This window comes from Chelonia mydas, chromosome 3 (genome assembly GCF_015237465.2).
Source record: "Chelonia mydas isolate rCheMyd1 chromosome 3, rCheMyd1.pri.v2, whole genome shotgun sequence".
Classification (NCBI taxonomy): Eukaryota; Metazoa; Chordata; order Testudines; family Cheloniidae; genus Chelonia; species Chelonia mydas.
Genome location: NC_057851.1, coordinates 113,717,093 through 113,735,432, shown reverse-complemented (window position 1 = coordinate 113,735,432; position 18,340 = coordinate 113,717,093). Strand labels below are relative to the sequence as shown.

At 38.8% G+C, this 18,340-nt stretch overlaps 1 protein-coding gene across 1 annotated transcript in view; it reads right to left on the bottom strand.

Annotated features, from left to right (window-relative positions):
- SCAF8 (SR-related CTD associated factor 8) overlaps window positions 1–18,340 on the bottom strand; it is an 83,203-nt gene that overhangs the window by 35,547 nt on the left and 29,316 nt on the right. Inside the window, 4 exon segments of the mRNA XM_037895030.2 lie at window positions 1,339–1,515; window positions 5,058–5,188; window positions 9,441–9,597; window positions 11,480–11,641. Coding sequence (XP_037750958.2) covers window positions 1,339–1,515; window positions 5,058–5,188; window positions 9,441–9,597; window positions 11,480–11,641 — 627 coding nt within the window.

The following is an 18,340-nucleotide window of genomic DNA, read 5'->3' as shown; positions in this document are numbered from 1 at the left end:
AACACCACACCTACTACCATTCTATTCTTATAGATTCTACAGATACTCTGGGAACAGAGCTCTAGAGCAATGGCTGACAAAGCCTAACACCTCTTTGCTAAAGCAAAACTCTGGTTTAGGTCAGCCATAGTCAAGTCTGGTTTAGGTCATAGCTGCCTACACTCAAACACTTACCCTACTCCACACTAACTACCACAGACTTGTAAGATATTACAAACGCTTCACACTTGTCCGGGAATTCCTTCTGCTAATTATTTGAAAAGAAATGGTCTGGAATAGGTAGCTCCCAACATCCTCGGTAGTGAAGACTGATGAAAAGATAATTTAGCTTCTCTACAACATCCTTATCCTCCCTAATAATAGAGTCGAGACTACCCACTCACAGACTTCCTGTTTTTTATATACTGAAATAACTTGTTTTTATGTCTTTGGTTATTTCGTCTTCAAATTTCATCCAAACCTTCCTAACATTATATTTTACCATTGCCATAGTTTACGGTACGCTCATCTACCTTGCCATTCAACTCTATCTGTTTTCTTCTTGGCTTCTCTCTTCCCTTAAAAAAAATAAAAAAGGTATGCATGTTTTCTGTGCTCTATTAAGCATACTTACATAACCTCCATACTATGTCTAAGGATTTTAATTTCCTCACTTTTGGGGTCTTTTTGATTAGGTTTGTCCCTTTAAAAACAAAATCCCTCCCTGAAGTTTAGGTGTTACAGTACTAGCTTTCATATGATCCTCCTGCTAAGAATGTAAACTTTATTATATTTGTGGTCACTATTACTTTGAAGTTCTAGTACAGTTATTTCCTTGGGTATTTATGATGTAATAAACCTACTGATTCTCCAGTCATCTATAGTCTTACTGGAAAACTAGGGTACATAAGACCTGAATTTCTAGAGTATTTTTTCCCCTGAGAAAACCTTTCAGACTTTCTTTGTATGCCATAAAGGAAGGGTGAGGTGAGAAGGCAAAAATATACAAGCCCAACCTTCTTTCTTGTGCAGATAATCGTCAAATTTGTTAATTCAGATCCTCCTTCTACACAATTATAGAAGGAAATACAACGACTTTGTTTTATTAATGGAAATTAACTCTAGCCTTCTGAAAAACGTCTTTTACCCTTAAATTATATTAAATATATCATTTGTGTATTTGTATAACTCTCAAAGAAAATATTTTTTGTATTTGGAAAAGCCTGTGTGCAAAAACCTTTTCTGTAGCTTAGTCATGCACTTCTTAACAAGTCACTAAAGATAGAGACACAACCCATATGAAGACTTTAAATATAAATAGTAAATGCATTTCTTCAAACTTGGTCCTCCAACTTCTACCTTGTTAAAAGAGACATTCTGTTCCAGTGGATTAAGTGTGTTGGCAGCAGCAGCTGCAGCTGTAAGTTGTGCTGTGAGGGCCTGTAACTGAACGACAAGACCAGCATCCAGCGCTTGAAGTAGTGAAGGCTGTGGCTTCTGTTGTTGTATTTGCAGTGTCTGTATTAACTGCTGAAGCTGGAAGAAAGAGAGCGATAACTACATTAACAAAAAAATAAAACTCACCTAGCTTTTTGCCCTTCTCATGAATAAAGATCTCACCAGTGCAGTATATCTATCTCAGGGTTATAATTTCAGTTTAGTCTGTTGGTAGTTACAGCAAATTATATTCCCACTTACTGGCTAATTTGCTTTCTGCAGCTCAGACAAGATACTGTAGACATGAGGTTCCACCTCCTAATTCGCTGACAGGTAGATGACGACCAATCACAATCCAGGATTTTTCTGCTTTCTAGGGCTCCCTCTTCTGCTTCTCCAGTTTGATTCCTTCTGATCTGTAAAATAATCTGTTAGCCTGCTCTACCCTCTTAACAGCCCATCTAGATTAGGAAAAGTTGTACCAGTGTACTTACACTGATGCAGAGTAAGTTACACTGGTACAAGCTCCATTTTATGCTGGTGCAGCATGTCTACATCAAGGCTTTGCACTTGTGTATCTATATTGCCTACAAGGCAAGTCTCATATTGAAGCTTGGGCTTTGCACGTCTAACAGTGGGAGTTTGCACTGTCTCAACCAAGCCAGAAAAAGCAAATTAGCCAATAAATGGGAATATAATTTGCCTTTTTGTGGCTCATCTTGCGACAGAACAGATACTGGGTTCTGTACAGCAGTATTTTATGAGAAAACACTCTAGGAAGGGACAACAGGAGACTCATGATTGAATCAGAAGAGGGAGCCTGAAGGCAGAAGATGGGTAATAAGAGGAACAAGAACCCCAAAGGCCTCCATCAACTCTCCTGAATGGAGTGGTCCAAGCACTCAGCAGCTAAGGGCGGCATCTGCACATTAAGCAGATAATGAGCAGTTTAAAAAACAAGTAGTACAGGAAAATTTGCAAATCTTTTCTATTGATGCCTTCCCTCTGCAGCCCAGATGTCCATGACTGCTGGGATGGGTACAAATCTCAATGTACAAGGAACTTTTACGGTCTTATAAATCTCCGGGAAACTGAGATTCCGGGATTCATTTGGCCATAACATAACAAGATATGTTGAGCCGTAAAAGAGACTGATACATGGGGTTCTGTTTCTCTGAAGGTTTCTAGGCCAAGTATACTATGAGGACCTTCCTGAGATCCAAGGTGTGTCAAAAATTTCTGTTCCTGGTTTAAGATTGGGACAAACTCTAAAGGGAGGTGTCCTATTTAGGTGAAAAGAAGCTGTGACTTTTGAAAAAAATCTATGATAGATGTACCACTATGGAATTCTAAATATGGGGGGAGGACTACAGGAAAATGTGAAGTGTCTTCCGAAATAAAATTATTACTACCTGAAAAGCACCTTCACGGCAAAGAACTACAAATCTACCAAGTGAAGAAGCGCCCCTCAGATAGTACCTACCAAACTTGCTAGTGCAAAGGGGAAAGAAGCTCACCCATATGGAAAGAGGCTCTCCCCAAGGTAACCTCAGACTAGAAGGAGTAGGTGCTTCAATACTTTCATGAGATAAGACCCCACTACCCTAAGTCTCTGGACCTTGTTCTGCACTGTTGATGGGGTTGGGCATCTCTGTTTAGGTGGTCCAGCCCATGCTGCCCTCAGGAGGCCAGAGTACCCCTTTTCCATTTCTCTCACCTTAACTCTGATGCGGGAATTTTTTTCTACATAATGCAGGACAGTTTTTTTTTCCAGCTGGATGAACTGGAATTCCAACTATCTTAGACTTCTTTCAAAAGGTTTTTGTCAAAGATGTTACTCCTGAGGAATTCTCTTTTCTACATGTGTGTTCTTAAGAGACTATGGTCATGTCTAGCCACCATTAGAAGTCACCTCTTTGTATGTTGCTCTGAGTGAGGCAGGAATCAAACTGAAGAAGCTGAGGAGGAAGCCCTAGAATGGGAAAATCTTGGATGATTGGTCACCATCCTGCCTGTCTCTATACTCCTGCTGGGTCCCATCTCTCTCTCCTTTTACTATCGCTACACTCTCATCTTACCCATATGTACCACCACAAACTGAGTCACAGATTCTTCTCTCTCACACACAAAATATAGTCCTAAAATGTGAAGGAGGGAATCATCTAACTACCAAAGACCTCATTTTCTCTTCCTTTATATATTAATGTTATCTTCAATATATTGCCATACTCCCACTGCGTCCCATCTTTCCTTTCTCTTATCTTTTGATCCACAAGCTATTTCTGTACCTTCTGCCATCTTTTAAAGACTCTGTAACTCCCTTCTGATCCACACAGTCTTTAGCTTTTCTCCTTTGTTGTTGTTTCTTTTTCTTTTAAAAATATCCTCTGGCCAGCAATCTTCACGCTCTCATACAATTCCTACCCCACATCTCCCCATTCTCATTTTACATCTCTCCTTCTGTAAGACACCACCCCCACCAAATCCTACCGTCCCCTATTCCATGTTACCTTTTTACCCCACCTCTCCTGTCAGGCTCTTCACCTCACTCTGGTACCCTCTCACTCAAGTTCCCATTGTCAATTTCCCTGAGTCATGACCAGACTAAAAATCTTTCTGCCTCAGGCTTCTGGCCAGTTACAGATGGCACTGCTTATCTGAACACAGCAAAACTGTTGCACTTTTAGCCCTTGAGATGGCAGCATCAGGACTGGTGCTTGATACTGTGGTAGTCCCTACTCACTAATTTGGGTGGGATATTTTTAGTGCCCCAACACAGCAGCCATTGAACATTTCTTTCATCCAGGGCCACCACTGCAGCCCACTCAAATTGGGATAGTAGGGACTGCCAGAGTAGCAGCATATGCCATTATTACTTGAAGATGAGGGCCTACATTTTCAAAAGGGCTACTGATTTTCAGTGTCCAACTTATGGAATGTTGACATGGCCTGATTTTCAGAGAATAGACGCTCAGCATTTTCTCAGCATCAGGTATCTAAGATGTATCAAGCTGGGCATTCATACACTGAGGTACCCAAATTCAGTCACTTTTGAAAATGTAGGCCAAGAGTCATATTAAGGATACTGATAACTTCCTGAATATCCTGAGAATGAAAATAAATGGAATATTTAAAGGTGAACTGCAAAAGAAAAATTAGAATTGAGTTAATCACAGACTTCTATGTTGATATCCCCCACTACACCCAGAGACGCGTTTTAACATACAGGATGTATTCAGCATAGAAATAAGTTTTAACTATCATTTAAAGCATCCTTCACCCCCCACACTGAAAATATTTTGTTACTTCCTGATTCACTGAAGATATCCTAGAAGGCTCCCTCTGTAACATTGTAAATACCATGCATTGTATGGGCTGCAATGAATCTTTTTCTGGTTTCTGACGTCACCTTCTTGGATACATTCAGTGAACCAAGAGAATTTCAAAAGGATAAAAAGAATTGTTAAATGTTGTTTCAAACTTATCTCTGGAGAACCATCTCTATGAACTGGTTATACTGAGGACAAATTTTTAAAAATAAATTAATAACACTGATAAGTACTCTCACGTGTATCGTTCATACACAAACATTGTGGACTACATACAGTACAAAAGTCTAATTACCTACAAAAAGTATTTACCTGTTGGCCTTGGGGACTCTGTAAGATCTGTGCAACAGCAGCAAGTGTGTCTGTATTAGCAATTTGAGACACCCAAGGATCAGGTAAACTTTGTACCACATTGGCTGGAGTAACAGGTGTCACAGGAGTTCCTGAAAGAGGGGAAGCAACGTTAAGCTAAGTGTTGTTAACTACCATTTTTCATACACAAAGTACAGCAGTAAAAATTAAAACTGAAATTCAGAGTCACACTGAATATGGCAGTTTATTTTACATTATGGACCAATTGCATAAAAACAGTTTTTGAACTGTAAGAAGCCACAAAGGTTACACACCTATGTAGCGATTTTTAAATGTCTGAAATGAAAGATGGGTTTGTAACTTAAAAAAAAATGTTTTTCTACTAAATGTAGTGCTCTGGATAAGTGCCACATAGACATCCATAGAAACCATCAATTCCTTTATACACAGAACAGCACAGCATGGCAGTAGTAACGCAGATTTCTCCACCAATGTGCCTCAATTGGTGGAACTACTTGTAAGTGAGTCTCATGACAAATTCTACTCTTGGCCTGTCTGCTGGAATTGCCAACAAGAATGCTACTGAATACAAAATGTAGTAGTGTTCACTGCAAGCTGAAATTTGGAGGGAGTCTCCCCTATTACAGATAACTTCTCTTGTGTTTTAGGGGAACTGAGGGAGATCTGAACTGGTTTCAAATTCATTTTTAGTCATCAGATGGTAATGACTTCTGGTAACTACAGAGATGGCCATGTTTGAAAATACAGATGAAAATGTTCAATAATCGCTATCATGTCCCAAAATACTACTGGACCAATGAACAATCCTTAATATTATTTTAAACTTAGCAGTATTACAAGATGGATGTAATCAGGAAAGATGAGGAACACAGTCAATTTTGAAGTTACAAATTGCCTTGGGCTAAGTCATTTTAAAGACGTAGTATAAATTATAAAACTGTAGTTTTAAATGTTTTTTCTACAGAAATGCTCTTATTTGTGTTATCAAAGATCAAAAGCCCCATTTTTCTAGGTGCTGAGCAGACACATAACAAAACAGAAAATCCCAACCTAAGAAAGAGAGCTCACAATCAACATTTCAGACAAGACACAGCAAGTGAACAAAAACAGACAAATGGGGTAAGGGTAGGTTGAGGGGATAAGGCAGCAATAAAATAAAAAAGTTAACCAGAAAAGTAGAAATCACACGTCACTATGGCCAAACCAATATCATAAGATAGTGATCTGTGACATCACGAAAGAGGCAGGTTTCACACTTGGGCAAGTATTCAGCTACCCAAAAGACTCAGTAATCTTCATTGTAGATAAGTTTAAAAATATTTAAAATATTCATAAAAATACAGTAACTCCTCACTTAACGTTGTAGTTATGGTCCTGAAAAAATGCTACTTTAAGCGAAACGATGTTAAGCGAATCCAATTTCCCCATAAGAATTAATGTAAATGGGGGGGTTAAGTTCCAGGGAAATTTTTTTCGCCAGACAAAAGACTATATACACACATGCACAGTAGAAGTTTTAAACAAATAATTTAATACTGTACACAGCAATGATGATTGTGAAGCTTGGTTGAGATGGTGAAGTCAGAGGGTGGAAGAGGGTGGGATATTTCCCAGGGAATGCCTTACTGCTAAATGATGAACTAGCACTCCGCTGAGCCCTCACAGGTTAACACGTTGTTAATGCAGTCTCACACTCTACAAGGTAGCAGGAATGGAGGGAGGAGAGATGGCATGGCAGAGAGAGACAGAGACAGAGACACACATCGTGTGTGTGAAAGAGACGCGCATTGCCCCTTTAAGTACACTGACCCCACTCTAAGTACACTGCCTTTTTAAGTTAATCAGCAAGTTGAGACAGCAGCTGCTGCCAGCAAGCTCCCTCCATCCTGAGCCCTGTCATGTTCCCCCGCCCCCGCAGCTCTATGGAGATGGGGTAAAGGGTCAGGAGCGATGGGAGGGGGACACCCTGAGACATTAACACCCCTCTCCCCCTCCCCCCACACAGCAAGCAGGAGGCTCCCGGGATCAGCTCCAAGGCAGAGGGCAGGAGCAGCACACGGCAGTGGGGGGAGGGACAGCTGAACTGCCCAGCAACTGATAGCCTGCTGGGGAGCTGACAGTGGGGCTGCCAGTCCACGCTGGTTCCAAGCCCCCACCAGCTGCTCTTTCTGCAAGCAGTGGACGAAAGCAGGCAGCTGCCAAACAACGTTATAAGGGAACATTCCACAACTTTAAACGAGCACGTTCTCTAATTGAGCAGCAACGTAACAACGTTAACCGGTACGACTTTAAGTGAGGAATTACTGTAGAACAAATGCTAGAAGAGGAAAAAGGTGAACTCCTCTAGCTTTGGATAGATGTTAGCTCCTGGCCTGCTGCAAGATAAAACTTCAGGGAAGAGATACACTTGCTCCACAGGTAACTATAATAAAGATGTCCAATAACCTGCAACCTTGCTGCACTCTCCCAGCTCATCACCAGGCTGGGCCTGCCTACTTTACTTATAATTTCCACCCACAGCTGTCAGGGGTGATAGTCTCCTCTGTTTTGTCTTTCTCCCATCCAAATTCCTTTGGAGATGAATATTTCTGAGTCAAAAGAGCTCCCAGGCTGGGATTTTGCTGATTAGTTCCATGCTGTAGGTCTGATGAATGCTGCTCCATATGTCAGAGCAACATCCCCTCCTTTCTGTAACTCAGAAGTGAAGGCAAGTGCTGAACAATGCCAAATCCAAACTACTGCAATAATGTTTTAAAAAATAATTCACATCAGATTTCAAAAAGTGTTAGTATGGTAAAAAAGTGATGATACCAGCAGTTTAATACAGTAAAAAGAGTACAAATATAAAAAAAATGCACACAAGAGACATGAAGCTCAAGCAAAGTGCTTACCTAGTTCACATGATAAACTATATACATACACACACAAATGAAAAATACAACCGTTTCATGTGTATAAACAAGTTTATATTTTGGATTTTCTACATAAATAGTGCACGTTTAAATTATTTCATGTATATTAATCTGATTAAGTCTACACAAACAGAAGAAATCAAACTCCCTGACAATAGGCAATGTCAGGGCAAGTCCTTAGATTATCAGTTAAGTATGATCATATGTACAGCAAATAGAAATACAAATTTTGCTTGAAGTAAATGCAAGACAATGATCCTCGATAAGAGATTCTCACACACTTATGGCACTAATATTTAACAAGGTCCCCCCCATGATTGTTCACTGACCCATCATTTGTATTTGCAACCATAAAACCCTTTTTTATTGGATAAAACAGGGTGGATAAAAAAAATGGAAGTTTGTTGGGAAAAAATGTATTTTTTTTTAAATTTAAATTGGATTTCTTAAATTTTAATAGATTTTTTCAATAAACCTATTTAAAATTAAATTTGAAATGACAACGTGATAAAACCTAAATTTACAATAATCTATTACAATCATTTAAATCATATTACAAAATTAATACTAAACAGTACATGTTTGTTGCCAAAGTTTTTAAGAAAGTCAAATACTGAAGTGGAAGTCACTGGCTAAGTACCTGCAACTAGAGTTTGAAGAAGTGCTAAACCAGATTTTGACAGCAGAAGCCTCTTTTGCAGGTGGAGAGAGAATATTTTCTTCATTTCAGTTTATTCAACTAGTTCAGTTCAATGACTAGTTCATTCAAAGTTAAGAAACTGAATGGTAGTTGAAAAAACAGGAAAGCTTGCTTTCCTCTTCCAATCTATGAACAGAAACATCCCTCGGCCCGCGCCGCTTCGCGCAGCCCCCATTGGCCTGGGACGGCGAACCGCGGCCACTGGGAGCTGCAATCAGCTGAACCTGCAAATATGCAGGTAAACAAACTGTCCCTGGAGGGCCACGTGCCAAAGGTTACCGATCCCTGGTCTATATTATATTGCAATTCAACATTTTAATGAGAATCTACTCTTCTCTAGGAAAATAACTTAGAAGTACAAATGCAAAACAAGATTGAAATTGATTATTTAAATCACGACTAAAATCAGTAATTTAAATTTCTCTGATTTAAACCAATGCACCCTTGGACAAACTGCATATTACAATTGAAGAAAGCATGTGTATTTGGGAAGTAAATGTAACTGGCATGACCACTTTCTATTTATGGTACTTCCCTGACCTACATGCTGGTTGGTTATTAGTAGATCAACTTTCATCTTTCAAACCATTCAATTTAGCTTTAATACTTTCCTGAAGGCTAGTGAAAATTTTGGTCCAATTTCAAGCATGTCAAGTTGGCAAATATTGACAGCCGAACAGAAAATTCTGTTCCAAATGTTGAAGCAAGCTTTCTAATTCACTGAGAGACTTATATCCCATTTTCCTTTACCTGGTGTATTGTTGCTCATAGCAGCTGTTGTACTGGGCAAAACTGGAGTCACAACTGGAGGAGGAATTCCTGCTGCCATATCCAGGAGAGGCTGAATAATTTCACTCTTGAATACATTATTCTTCTGCCACAAATTTAGCACTCTAACAATTTTACTCTAAAGGAAAAATAGGACAACAAAAGGATTAAAGCTAGAAAACTATATGATGACTATCATGTTTGATACTGTCAATTTATGAAGGTAGAAAGTCTTGCATATTTGGAAGCATACTAGAAAAGTATTAGTTTGGCTTCTCCAAATTCTGTACTATTATTCTTGGGGGATAACACTAGAAAATAATCTTAAGGGAATAATTTAAGAGTTATTGACACTTAAAAACAAGAAATCTTTCCTCCCCTCCTAGCATTTTAATACAAGCACATATTAAACATGGCTCATACGTATCTACCTCTGAGCACCAGCATCATTTTTGTCCACTGAAATGTGCACAACTCAGAATAATTACAGTTACCTACTGCTGCTGAGACAGCAGAAGGAGCCCAAAACTGTGTGTAAGTCATGCTAGAGGCTATTTTTAAAATGTAATTTTGTTGATGAAGTAGTGTATTTTAAAGTATTAATCTGGAAGAGCTTTCACACCGAATTACAATAATTAGACAGTATTGCAATAATATAGATGAACTTTGGACTTAGATGTCAGTTTCCTTTAACACTCTGCAAGAAACTGTGAAAATAGTCTCAGCAATTTCATAAAGAGAATTGTGATGTCAATTTAACTAGCTCATTTTAAATCAACTTAAGCTTACAAAAGGTGCTTCCATCCTAAACCTGTTTTGAGTTGCTCTTAGCTCTCCAAAACCTTCAATTATCATGCTGAAATTTTCTGTGTTTTAACTCTGCCCAAAGGTGATTTATTTTTGAAAGTTTGAACAAAACTACATTTAGCAATTTTTAAAAAACAAAGTGACTTGGAGTTGGGAGCAAGGAAAGAGGAGAAAAGAGTCATTTTCCATGTTATAAAACCATGTTCTCACAGCCTTCTAATGAACAATTCTAGCACAGAAATTTCAGGAGATAGAAAGTTGAATATGGTACAGAAATAGCCTTCCTTGACTGCTTTTGTGTGTTCCCGGGAAAACTGCTTTTGATTTGTCAACATTCTATTGAGCATACACAAAAAGTGTATTTTTAATCAACACCTACATAAGAGTGGAAGATTCCTTTTCTGGGGTAGAGCTGGCTGTGCCTCCTGTTAGTCTTCCCTACCGTCCACCTGCGTAGGGATGTTCTGGCAGTGACCCTGGCTCGCTGGAAAGGCCCCAAAAGGACTGTTCCATATAGTGAAAGTTAGAACTGTTCAGTCCCTGGCTATCCTCACAATCAAAGGAGTGGAAAGGTAGCTTAAAACAACTTTACCACCTCCCCGTCAGCTCTGCCAAACATAAAATCGGCATAAGGATTCAGCCACAAATAAAAGTTGTACTTTCTTTCCAAGGTATTTCATATAAATCACAATTCAAGACTATACTAATTTTACCAATACAATTTTTTCATACTGGATACCATCAATTTGGAAAGTGTTCTGCATTGCTGCTGCTCTCTCTTCCAATTCTGAACCAAATGTGTTGGCCCATCCTGAGAATACATATCCAATCACCTCCTCCGATACACCTTGTAGAAACTTCCCATCTACTGTCCTCACAATAGGCGACGGGGGGGGTGGGGGGGGGGACGACATTTCTTTGCAGTACACTTCTACATAGATCTTGCTCTCTCTTCTCATATAGACACCTCATTTCAACCAATTGTCTCTCTTCACAAGCACCTTAGGTAGAAGTGCCCCTGGATCTAATTGGAGACCGTTCTCCCTCAGACCTCATATACTTTCAGATTTTTTTAAAATTTTCCTTAAGAAGAGTTATACGGGTTACAATTAGGTCTGCTAAAATAAAACATTAATGTCGTCAAACCTTTTTAATTTTCTTTGAAAAAATGAAATTCTAATAATCGTGTTAGTTTTAGAAGAAACAAGACATACCTTGTCATCCCCAGGACAACGGTATAAATTCTGGAAAGTGCTGATGATATTATTGCTGAATCTAGGAGCAAACACATCCTTCTCTTGCCCAAACTGATGCCGGGACTGTCGCACAATAGAGTCAATGACATAGAGACCAGGCACCTTGTATTCTGGTTTGCACTACACAAAGAAGACAGTTTAAAAATAATGTATAATTGAAAAAGAACAAAATCACACAGTTAAGAGCCCAAGGACAGAAAATATCAACAAAATCTCAAATGACTAGATTTTCCCACTCCTTACATTTTATAAATTGACTTACCAGTACAAGTAAATGCTTGTGATGGTGCACAATAATTTTTAATTAGTCAAAGTTCTATGGATATCAATCTCATAACAATTAGATATATATACTAGTATATATATAAAATATATATACTATTTTTTAAAAAGGTATTTTATATCTAAGTCTGCACTGTATACATACATGATAAATGTGAAGCCATCTCAATTATTACAGCCTCGTTCAAATTTTCAGCTCATAGTACATATATGCAGCAGGCTGAATATCAAATTTCACATCATTCCAAAAAAACTGGACTTATAATCAAACTAAAACAAGTTTAGAAATGTAATGCTCCTGTACCTTGGTCAAATAAAAAGCACTGCACTAACGACCAGGGAGAAAGAAAGAATGTCAACAAAGGGAGTTGGGGGCTGGGTGTTAGTAAGCTTCTCTATATTTTTTTCTTTTTATCAATCACTCACTCAAAACACTGGCTCATTGGAAGTCCCTGTAAGCAATATGACAAACCTTCATCCGAAATAGCAAATTATTAACTATTTCTGTCTCTAAACACTCGTACGCTTATTTACTTGAGATGACACCAATTGTAAACATTTTAAAACTCTGGGAAAATTTGAAACTTATATTATATACAAATGGTGTAGTACATAGAAGATCACTAATGCATAAAATACAATCCTAGTTACAAAGAAAACTTTACACAGGAGAAATTACTCCCAAGGTCTTGTGAATGCACAAAGTTGAACCACTGTAACTAAAATCAGTTTAAAGACAGATTTAGTTAAACTGGTGCAAACCTTTGTGCAGCCACTCTTATATCAGTACATCTTGCATCTGTACATTTACTGATCCAACCTAAAACAGGTTTTAACTTGATTTAAGAGAGTCTCACAGGCATTTATGCTTGTTTAGCTAAATCAGTTTAAACACACAACTTTAAACTTGTGCAACTATGTGCACAGACCAAGCCTAAGAAATAAATGAAACCTAAGACAGTTCATAAAATATTCTCAATTATATTTTGTATTGGTTGCAATTAGAATCTTAAACACAATAGTGCAACTTTCCTATCATTAGAGTCACAGAAATAAGAGACAGAAAACATCTTCTAGTCTGTATCTCTACATTTCCTAGCAATTTGGACAGTCCAGTTTTAAAAGTCCCAAGTTATTGCTGATCCCACTATTTCCCCAGGAATAGTGGTCCACCACCTAATAGTACTCATCATCAAGACGTTTTTCTGGATATTCACCTTAATTTTTTCCATTTGTTTTCTCCCATTTGTAACCCAGTATATAACATCATATAATTAATTCCTTCCTCTCCTTGGTGTTTACAACTTTGAATACTTATCTTGAATACCAAGATCTTTGTTTTGTTCTTCAGTCATTGCTTAAACCAGCTCTATGTATTTAGATTTTCTAATCTTTCCTTAAATCTCAACCCCTGCAGCCTCCTATCACTTTTGTGGTTCTTTTCTGGAATCCCTCTAAACTGTCAGCAACATGATGCCATAAGCAATATTTCAGGAATGTTTGCACAGAAGCTGTATGGATAGGTGCGGTTACCTTCTTGGCTCATGCAGTCCATAAACATATGTATAGCACATTGTAAACTCATGTGTCTAATATGCTGCCCAGTCTCAGCGCTAAGTCTTTCAGCATTATCTCTTACCTGGTTTCTCACTTGTACTAATTATCTAAGGGATAAAGGAGTTCAGGAGAGCTGGCAGTTTCTCAAGGAGACAATATTAAAGGCAATACTGCAAATTATCCCAATGCGACGGAAAGACAGAAAGAGTAATAAGTCAACATGGCTTCATCATGAGCTCTTAGTGACCTGAAAAACAAAATGGAATCCTACGAAAAACAGAAACATGGACGAATTGCTAAGGAGGAGTTTAAAAGAACAGAACGCACAAGCATGTAGGGACAAAATCAGAAAGGCTAAGGCACGAAATGAGTTACACTTAGCAAGGGACATAAAAGGCAATAAGAACAGGTTCTATAAGTATGTTAGGAGTATGATAAAGAAGGAGGAAAGTGTAGGTATAGTTAGTGGGGAAAGAGCACTAAACTGATGACATCAAGAAGGCTGAGATGTTTAATGCCTATTTTTCTTCAATCTTCACTAAAAAACATTAATAGTAACTAGATACTCAACACAATTAATTAACAAGGGGGAAGGACCACAAGCCAAAACATGGAAAGAACAGATTAAAGAATATTTTGGTAAGTTAGATGTATTTAAGTGAGTAAAATTCATCCGAGGGTACTTAAGAGACTAGTTGAAGTCATCTCAGAACCGTGAGCAATTATCTTTGAGAATTCAAGAAGCGCTGGTGAGGTCCCAGAAAATTGGAAAAGGGACAATCACAGTACCTGTCTTTTGAAAGGGGAACAGAGAGGACCCAGGGAATTATAAACCAATCAGCCTAACTTCAACACCTGAAAAGATACTGGAACAAATCATTAAAAACAATTAATTTGTAAACACCTAGAGGATAACAGGGTTACAATGAATAATCAGCATGTATTGGTCAAGAACAAATCATGCCAAACCAACCTAATTTCCTTCTCTGACAGGGTTACTAGCCTAGTGGACAGGGGAGGAAGCAGAAGTGATATATCTTGATTTTAGTAAGGCTTTTGACATAGTCCCACATAACATTCTCATAAGCAAAGTAGGAAGACATGATCTAGATGAAATTACTACAAGATGGGTGCACAACTGGTTAAAGACTGAACTGAAATAGTAGTTATCAATCTATGAATGGTTTGCTATCAAATTGGGAGGATATACGTAGTGGAATCCCGCTGGGGTCAGTCCTGGGTCCAGTATTCAATATTTTCATTAATGACTTGGATAATGGAGTGGAGAGTAAGATTATAAAGCCTGCGGATGACAGCAAGCTGGGAGGGGTTGCAAGCACTTCGGAGGACAGGATTAGAATTCACAATGACCTTCATAAACTAAGAGAACTGGACTGAAATCAACAAGATGAAATTCAGTAAAGACAAGCAAAGTACTATACTTAGGAAGTAAAAATTAAATGCGTAACTACAACATGGGGGATAACTAGCTAAGTGGCAGCACTGCTAAAAAGGATCTGGCGGGTTATAGAGGATCACAAATTGAATGGGTCAATAATGTGATGCAGTTGCAAAAAAGGATGAGTCATTCTGGGATGTAGTCATAGGAGTGTTGTATATAAGGGCTCGTCTACACTAGAAAATTAGATCGGTATAACTATGTTGCTCGGGGACCTGAAAAATCCACACCCCTGAATAATGCAATTAAACTGACCTAACCCCTGGTGTAGAAAGTGATAAGTCAACGGGAGAATTCTCCTACCGACCTAGCTACTGCCTCCTGGGGAGGTGGATTACCTATGCTGACATAAAAAGCGCTCCCATCAGCATAGGTAGTGTCTTCACTGAAGCAGTGCCGCTGCAGCATTTTAAGTGTAGACAAGTCCAAAGAGTCAGGAGGTAATTGTCCTGCTCTACTCTATACAAGTGAGGTATCAGCTGGAGTGCTGTGTCCAAATTTAGCACTACACTTTAGGAAATAAGTGGGTATATCCAGAGATGATGCAACAAAAATGATTAAGGTTTAGAAAACCCGACCTATGAAGAACAGTTAAAAAAAACTTGGCATGTTCACTCTTAAGAAAAGAAGCATGAATGGGAACGGGGCTGGAGTGTAAATTCCCAGGGATTGCAGGGTGGATCTTGAGTCCTTTAGAGAACAGAGAGACGCGTCTGTCTTTTCATGAAAAAGGCTGGACTCATCGAAGGGGAGGTCTTGGATAGTATTTTGGACCTTTCTAGGGAAGCCCAATGATTGAAGCCACAAGCTCCTTCGCATGTCCAGTCCCGTGGCTAAAGATCTGGATGCTGTATCTGCAGTATCTACCGCAGCCTGGAGAGCCACCTTCGCTACCAAACTCCCCTCATCCAGAGAGGACTGGAACTGGACCGAGTCTTCCATAGGCAGCTTATCTTTAAATGTCACAAGCCTAGCACAGATGTTAAAATGGTTAAAATAAAGACCTGGTAATTAGCAATATGAAATTTGAGGTCTGCAGAGGAGAAAACCTTCCTACCCAGGAGATCTATTCTCCCTGATTCTTTAACTGCTGCAGTAAATTTTTGGTAGTGTGACCAAGCTCTCTCCATAGCCACTTGTACCACTAACTAATTGGGGGCAGGATGGGAAAACAAGAAGTCCACACCCTTGGCCAGCACAAAATAGCATCTGTTGGCTCTTTTTGGTTTAGGTACACAAACTGCTCTGACTAGTTCTAATATGGCCTAGGTGATTGGGAGGGCCACGCTGACCAGTCCCTGTGGTTGTAAAATGCCCAGGAGTTGATGCTAAGGGTCCTGGACCTCCTCTAGCAAGATTTATAAATCAACAGCAACCCCCTGCAACAACTCCTTCTATTGGTGGTGGTCTGGGGATGATGAGGAAGCTCCTGTCCGAACTGGTTCTGGTTCTTCCTTCTCATACATCAGTAGAACCAGCTAAAGAGAAGGGGAGGAGTGACACGACTCCTGAGAGAGCCCAAGCGTGATCTTCGACATGATGAGGGCCTCAGTACCAGACCAGGCCACATGGACTGTTCAAGCAGGTGCTGCTTAAGGCGAAGGTCCTAAACCACCAGTGTTCTTTTCTTGAGCAATCTGCAGATTGAACAATGCTTTTTGAGGTGGCTCTTGCTACGACAAAGAAGGTACAGCGTATAGGGATTGCTTCTCCGCACAGAGGACAATGTTTAAACCCCAGTGAGGGCACCACCAGGGGAAAAGACCACTACAACTAACTAGGGCTGTCGATTAATCACAATTAACCCATGCGATTAATTCAAAAAAATTAATCGCTATTAATTGCAGTTTTAATCGCATTGTTAAATAGAATACCAATTGAAATTTATTAAATATTTTTGGTTGTTTTTCTACATTTTCAAATTTATTGATTTCAATTACAACACAGAATACAAAGTGTACAGTGCTCATTTTATATTTCTTTTGATTCCAAATATTTGCACTGTAAATATAACAAAAGAAATAGTATTTTTCAATTCACCTCATATTAGCACTGTTGTGTAATCTCTTTATCTAAAAGTGCAACATAAAAATGTTGATTTTTGTTGTTGTTACATAACTGCACTCAAAAACAAAATGTAAAACTTTAGAGCCTACTACTCCATTCTGTCCTACTTCTTGTGCAGCCAAACAGTAAGAGAAACAAGTTTGTTTACATTTATGGGAGATAATGCTGCCTGCTTATTTACAATGTCACCTGAAAGTGAGAACAGACATTTGCATGGCACTTTTGTAGCTGGCGTTGCAAGGTATTTACGTGCCAGATATGCTCAACATTCGTATGCCGCTTCATGCTTCGACCAGCATTCCAGAGGACATGCTTCCATGCTGATAACGTTCATTAAAAAAATTGCGTTAACTAAATTTGTGACTGAACTCCTTGGAAGAGAATTGTATGTCTCCCGCTCCATGGTTTTACCTGCATTCTGCCATACATTTTGTGTTATGGTAGTCTCAAATGACAACCTCACATATATTGTTTGATTTAAGAACACTTTCACTGCAGATATGACAAAACACAAAGAAGGTTCCAATATCAGATTTCTAAAGATAGTCGCAACATTAGGCCCAAGGTTTAAGAATCTGAGGTGCCCTCCAAAATCTGAGAGGGACAGGGTGTGGAGAATGCTTTCAGAAGTCTTAAAAGAGCAACACTCTGACACAGAAACTACAGAACCCGAGCCACCAAAAAAGAAAATCAACTTCTGTTGGTGGCATCTGACTCAGATGACAAAAATGAACATGCATCATGAACCACACTACTTTGGATTGTTATCAAGCAGAATCCATCATCAGCATGGACGCATGTCCTCTGGAATGGTGGTTGAAGCATGAAGGGACATATGAATCTTTAGCGCATCTCGCACGTAAATATCTTGCGACCCCAGCTACAACAATGGCATGCATATGCCTGTTCTCGCTTTCAGGTGACACTGTAAACAAGAAGCAGGCAGCATTATCTCTTGCAAATGTAAACAAACTTGTTTGCCTGAGCAACTATCTGAACAAGAAGTAGGACTGAGTGCACTTGTAGGCTCTAAAGTTTTACATTGTTTTATTTTTGAATGCAGTTTTTTTTTGGTACATAATTCTACATTTGTAAGTTCAACTTTCATAATAAAGAATTGCACTACAGTATGTATTAGGTGAATTGAAAAATACTATTTCATTGTTTTTTACAGTGCAAATATTTGTAATCAGAAATAAATATACGGTGAGTACTGTACACTTTGTACTCTGTTATAATTGAAATCAATATATTTGAAAAAGTAGAAAACATCCAAAAATATTTAAATAAATGGTATTCTAGTATTGTTTAACAGTGCGATTAATTGCGCGATTAATTTTTTAAATAGCTTGACAGCCCTACAACTAACATTAACTACTAACTACATACAACAAGAACTAGGCTAAGACTATTTGTGAGGTGACAACCACACAGATCTCTGACTCCAGCCATGG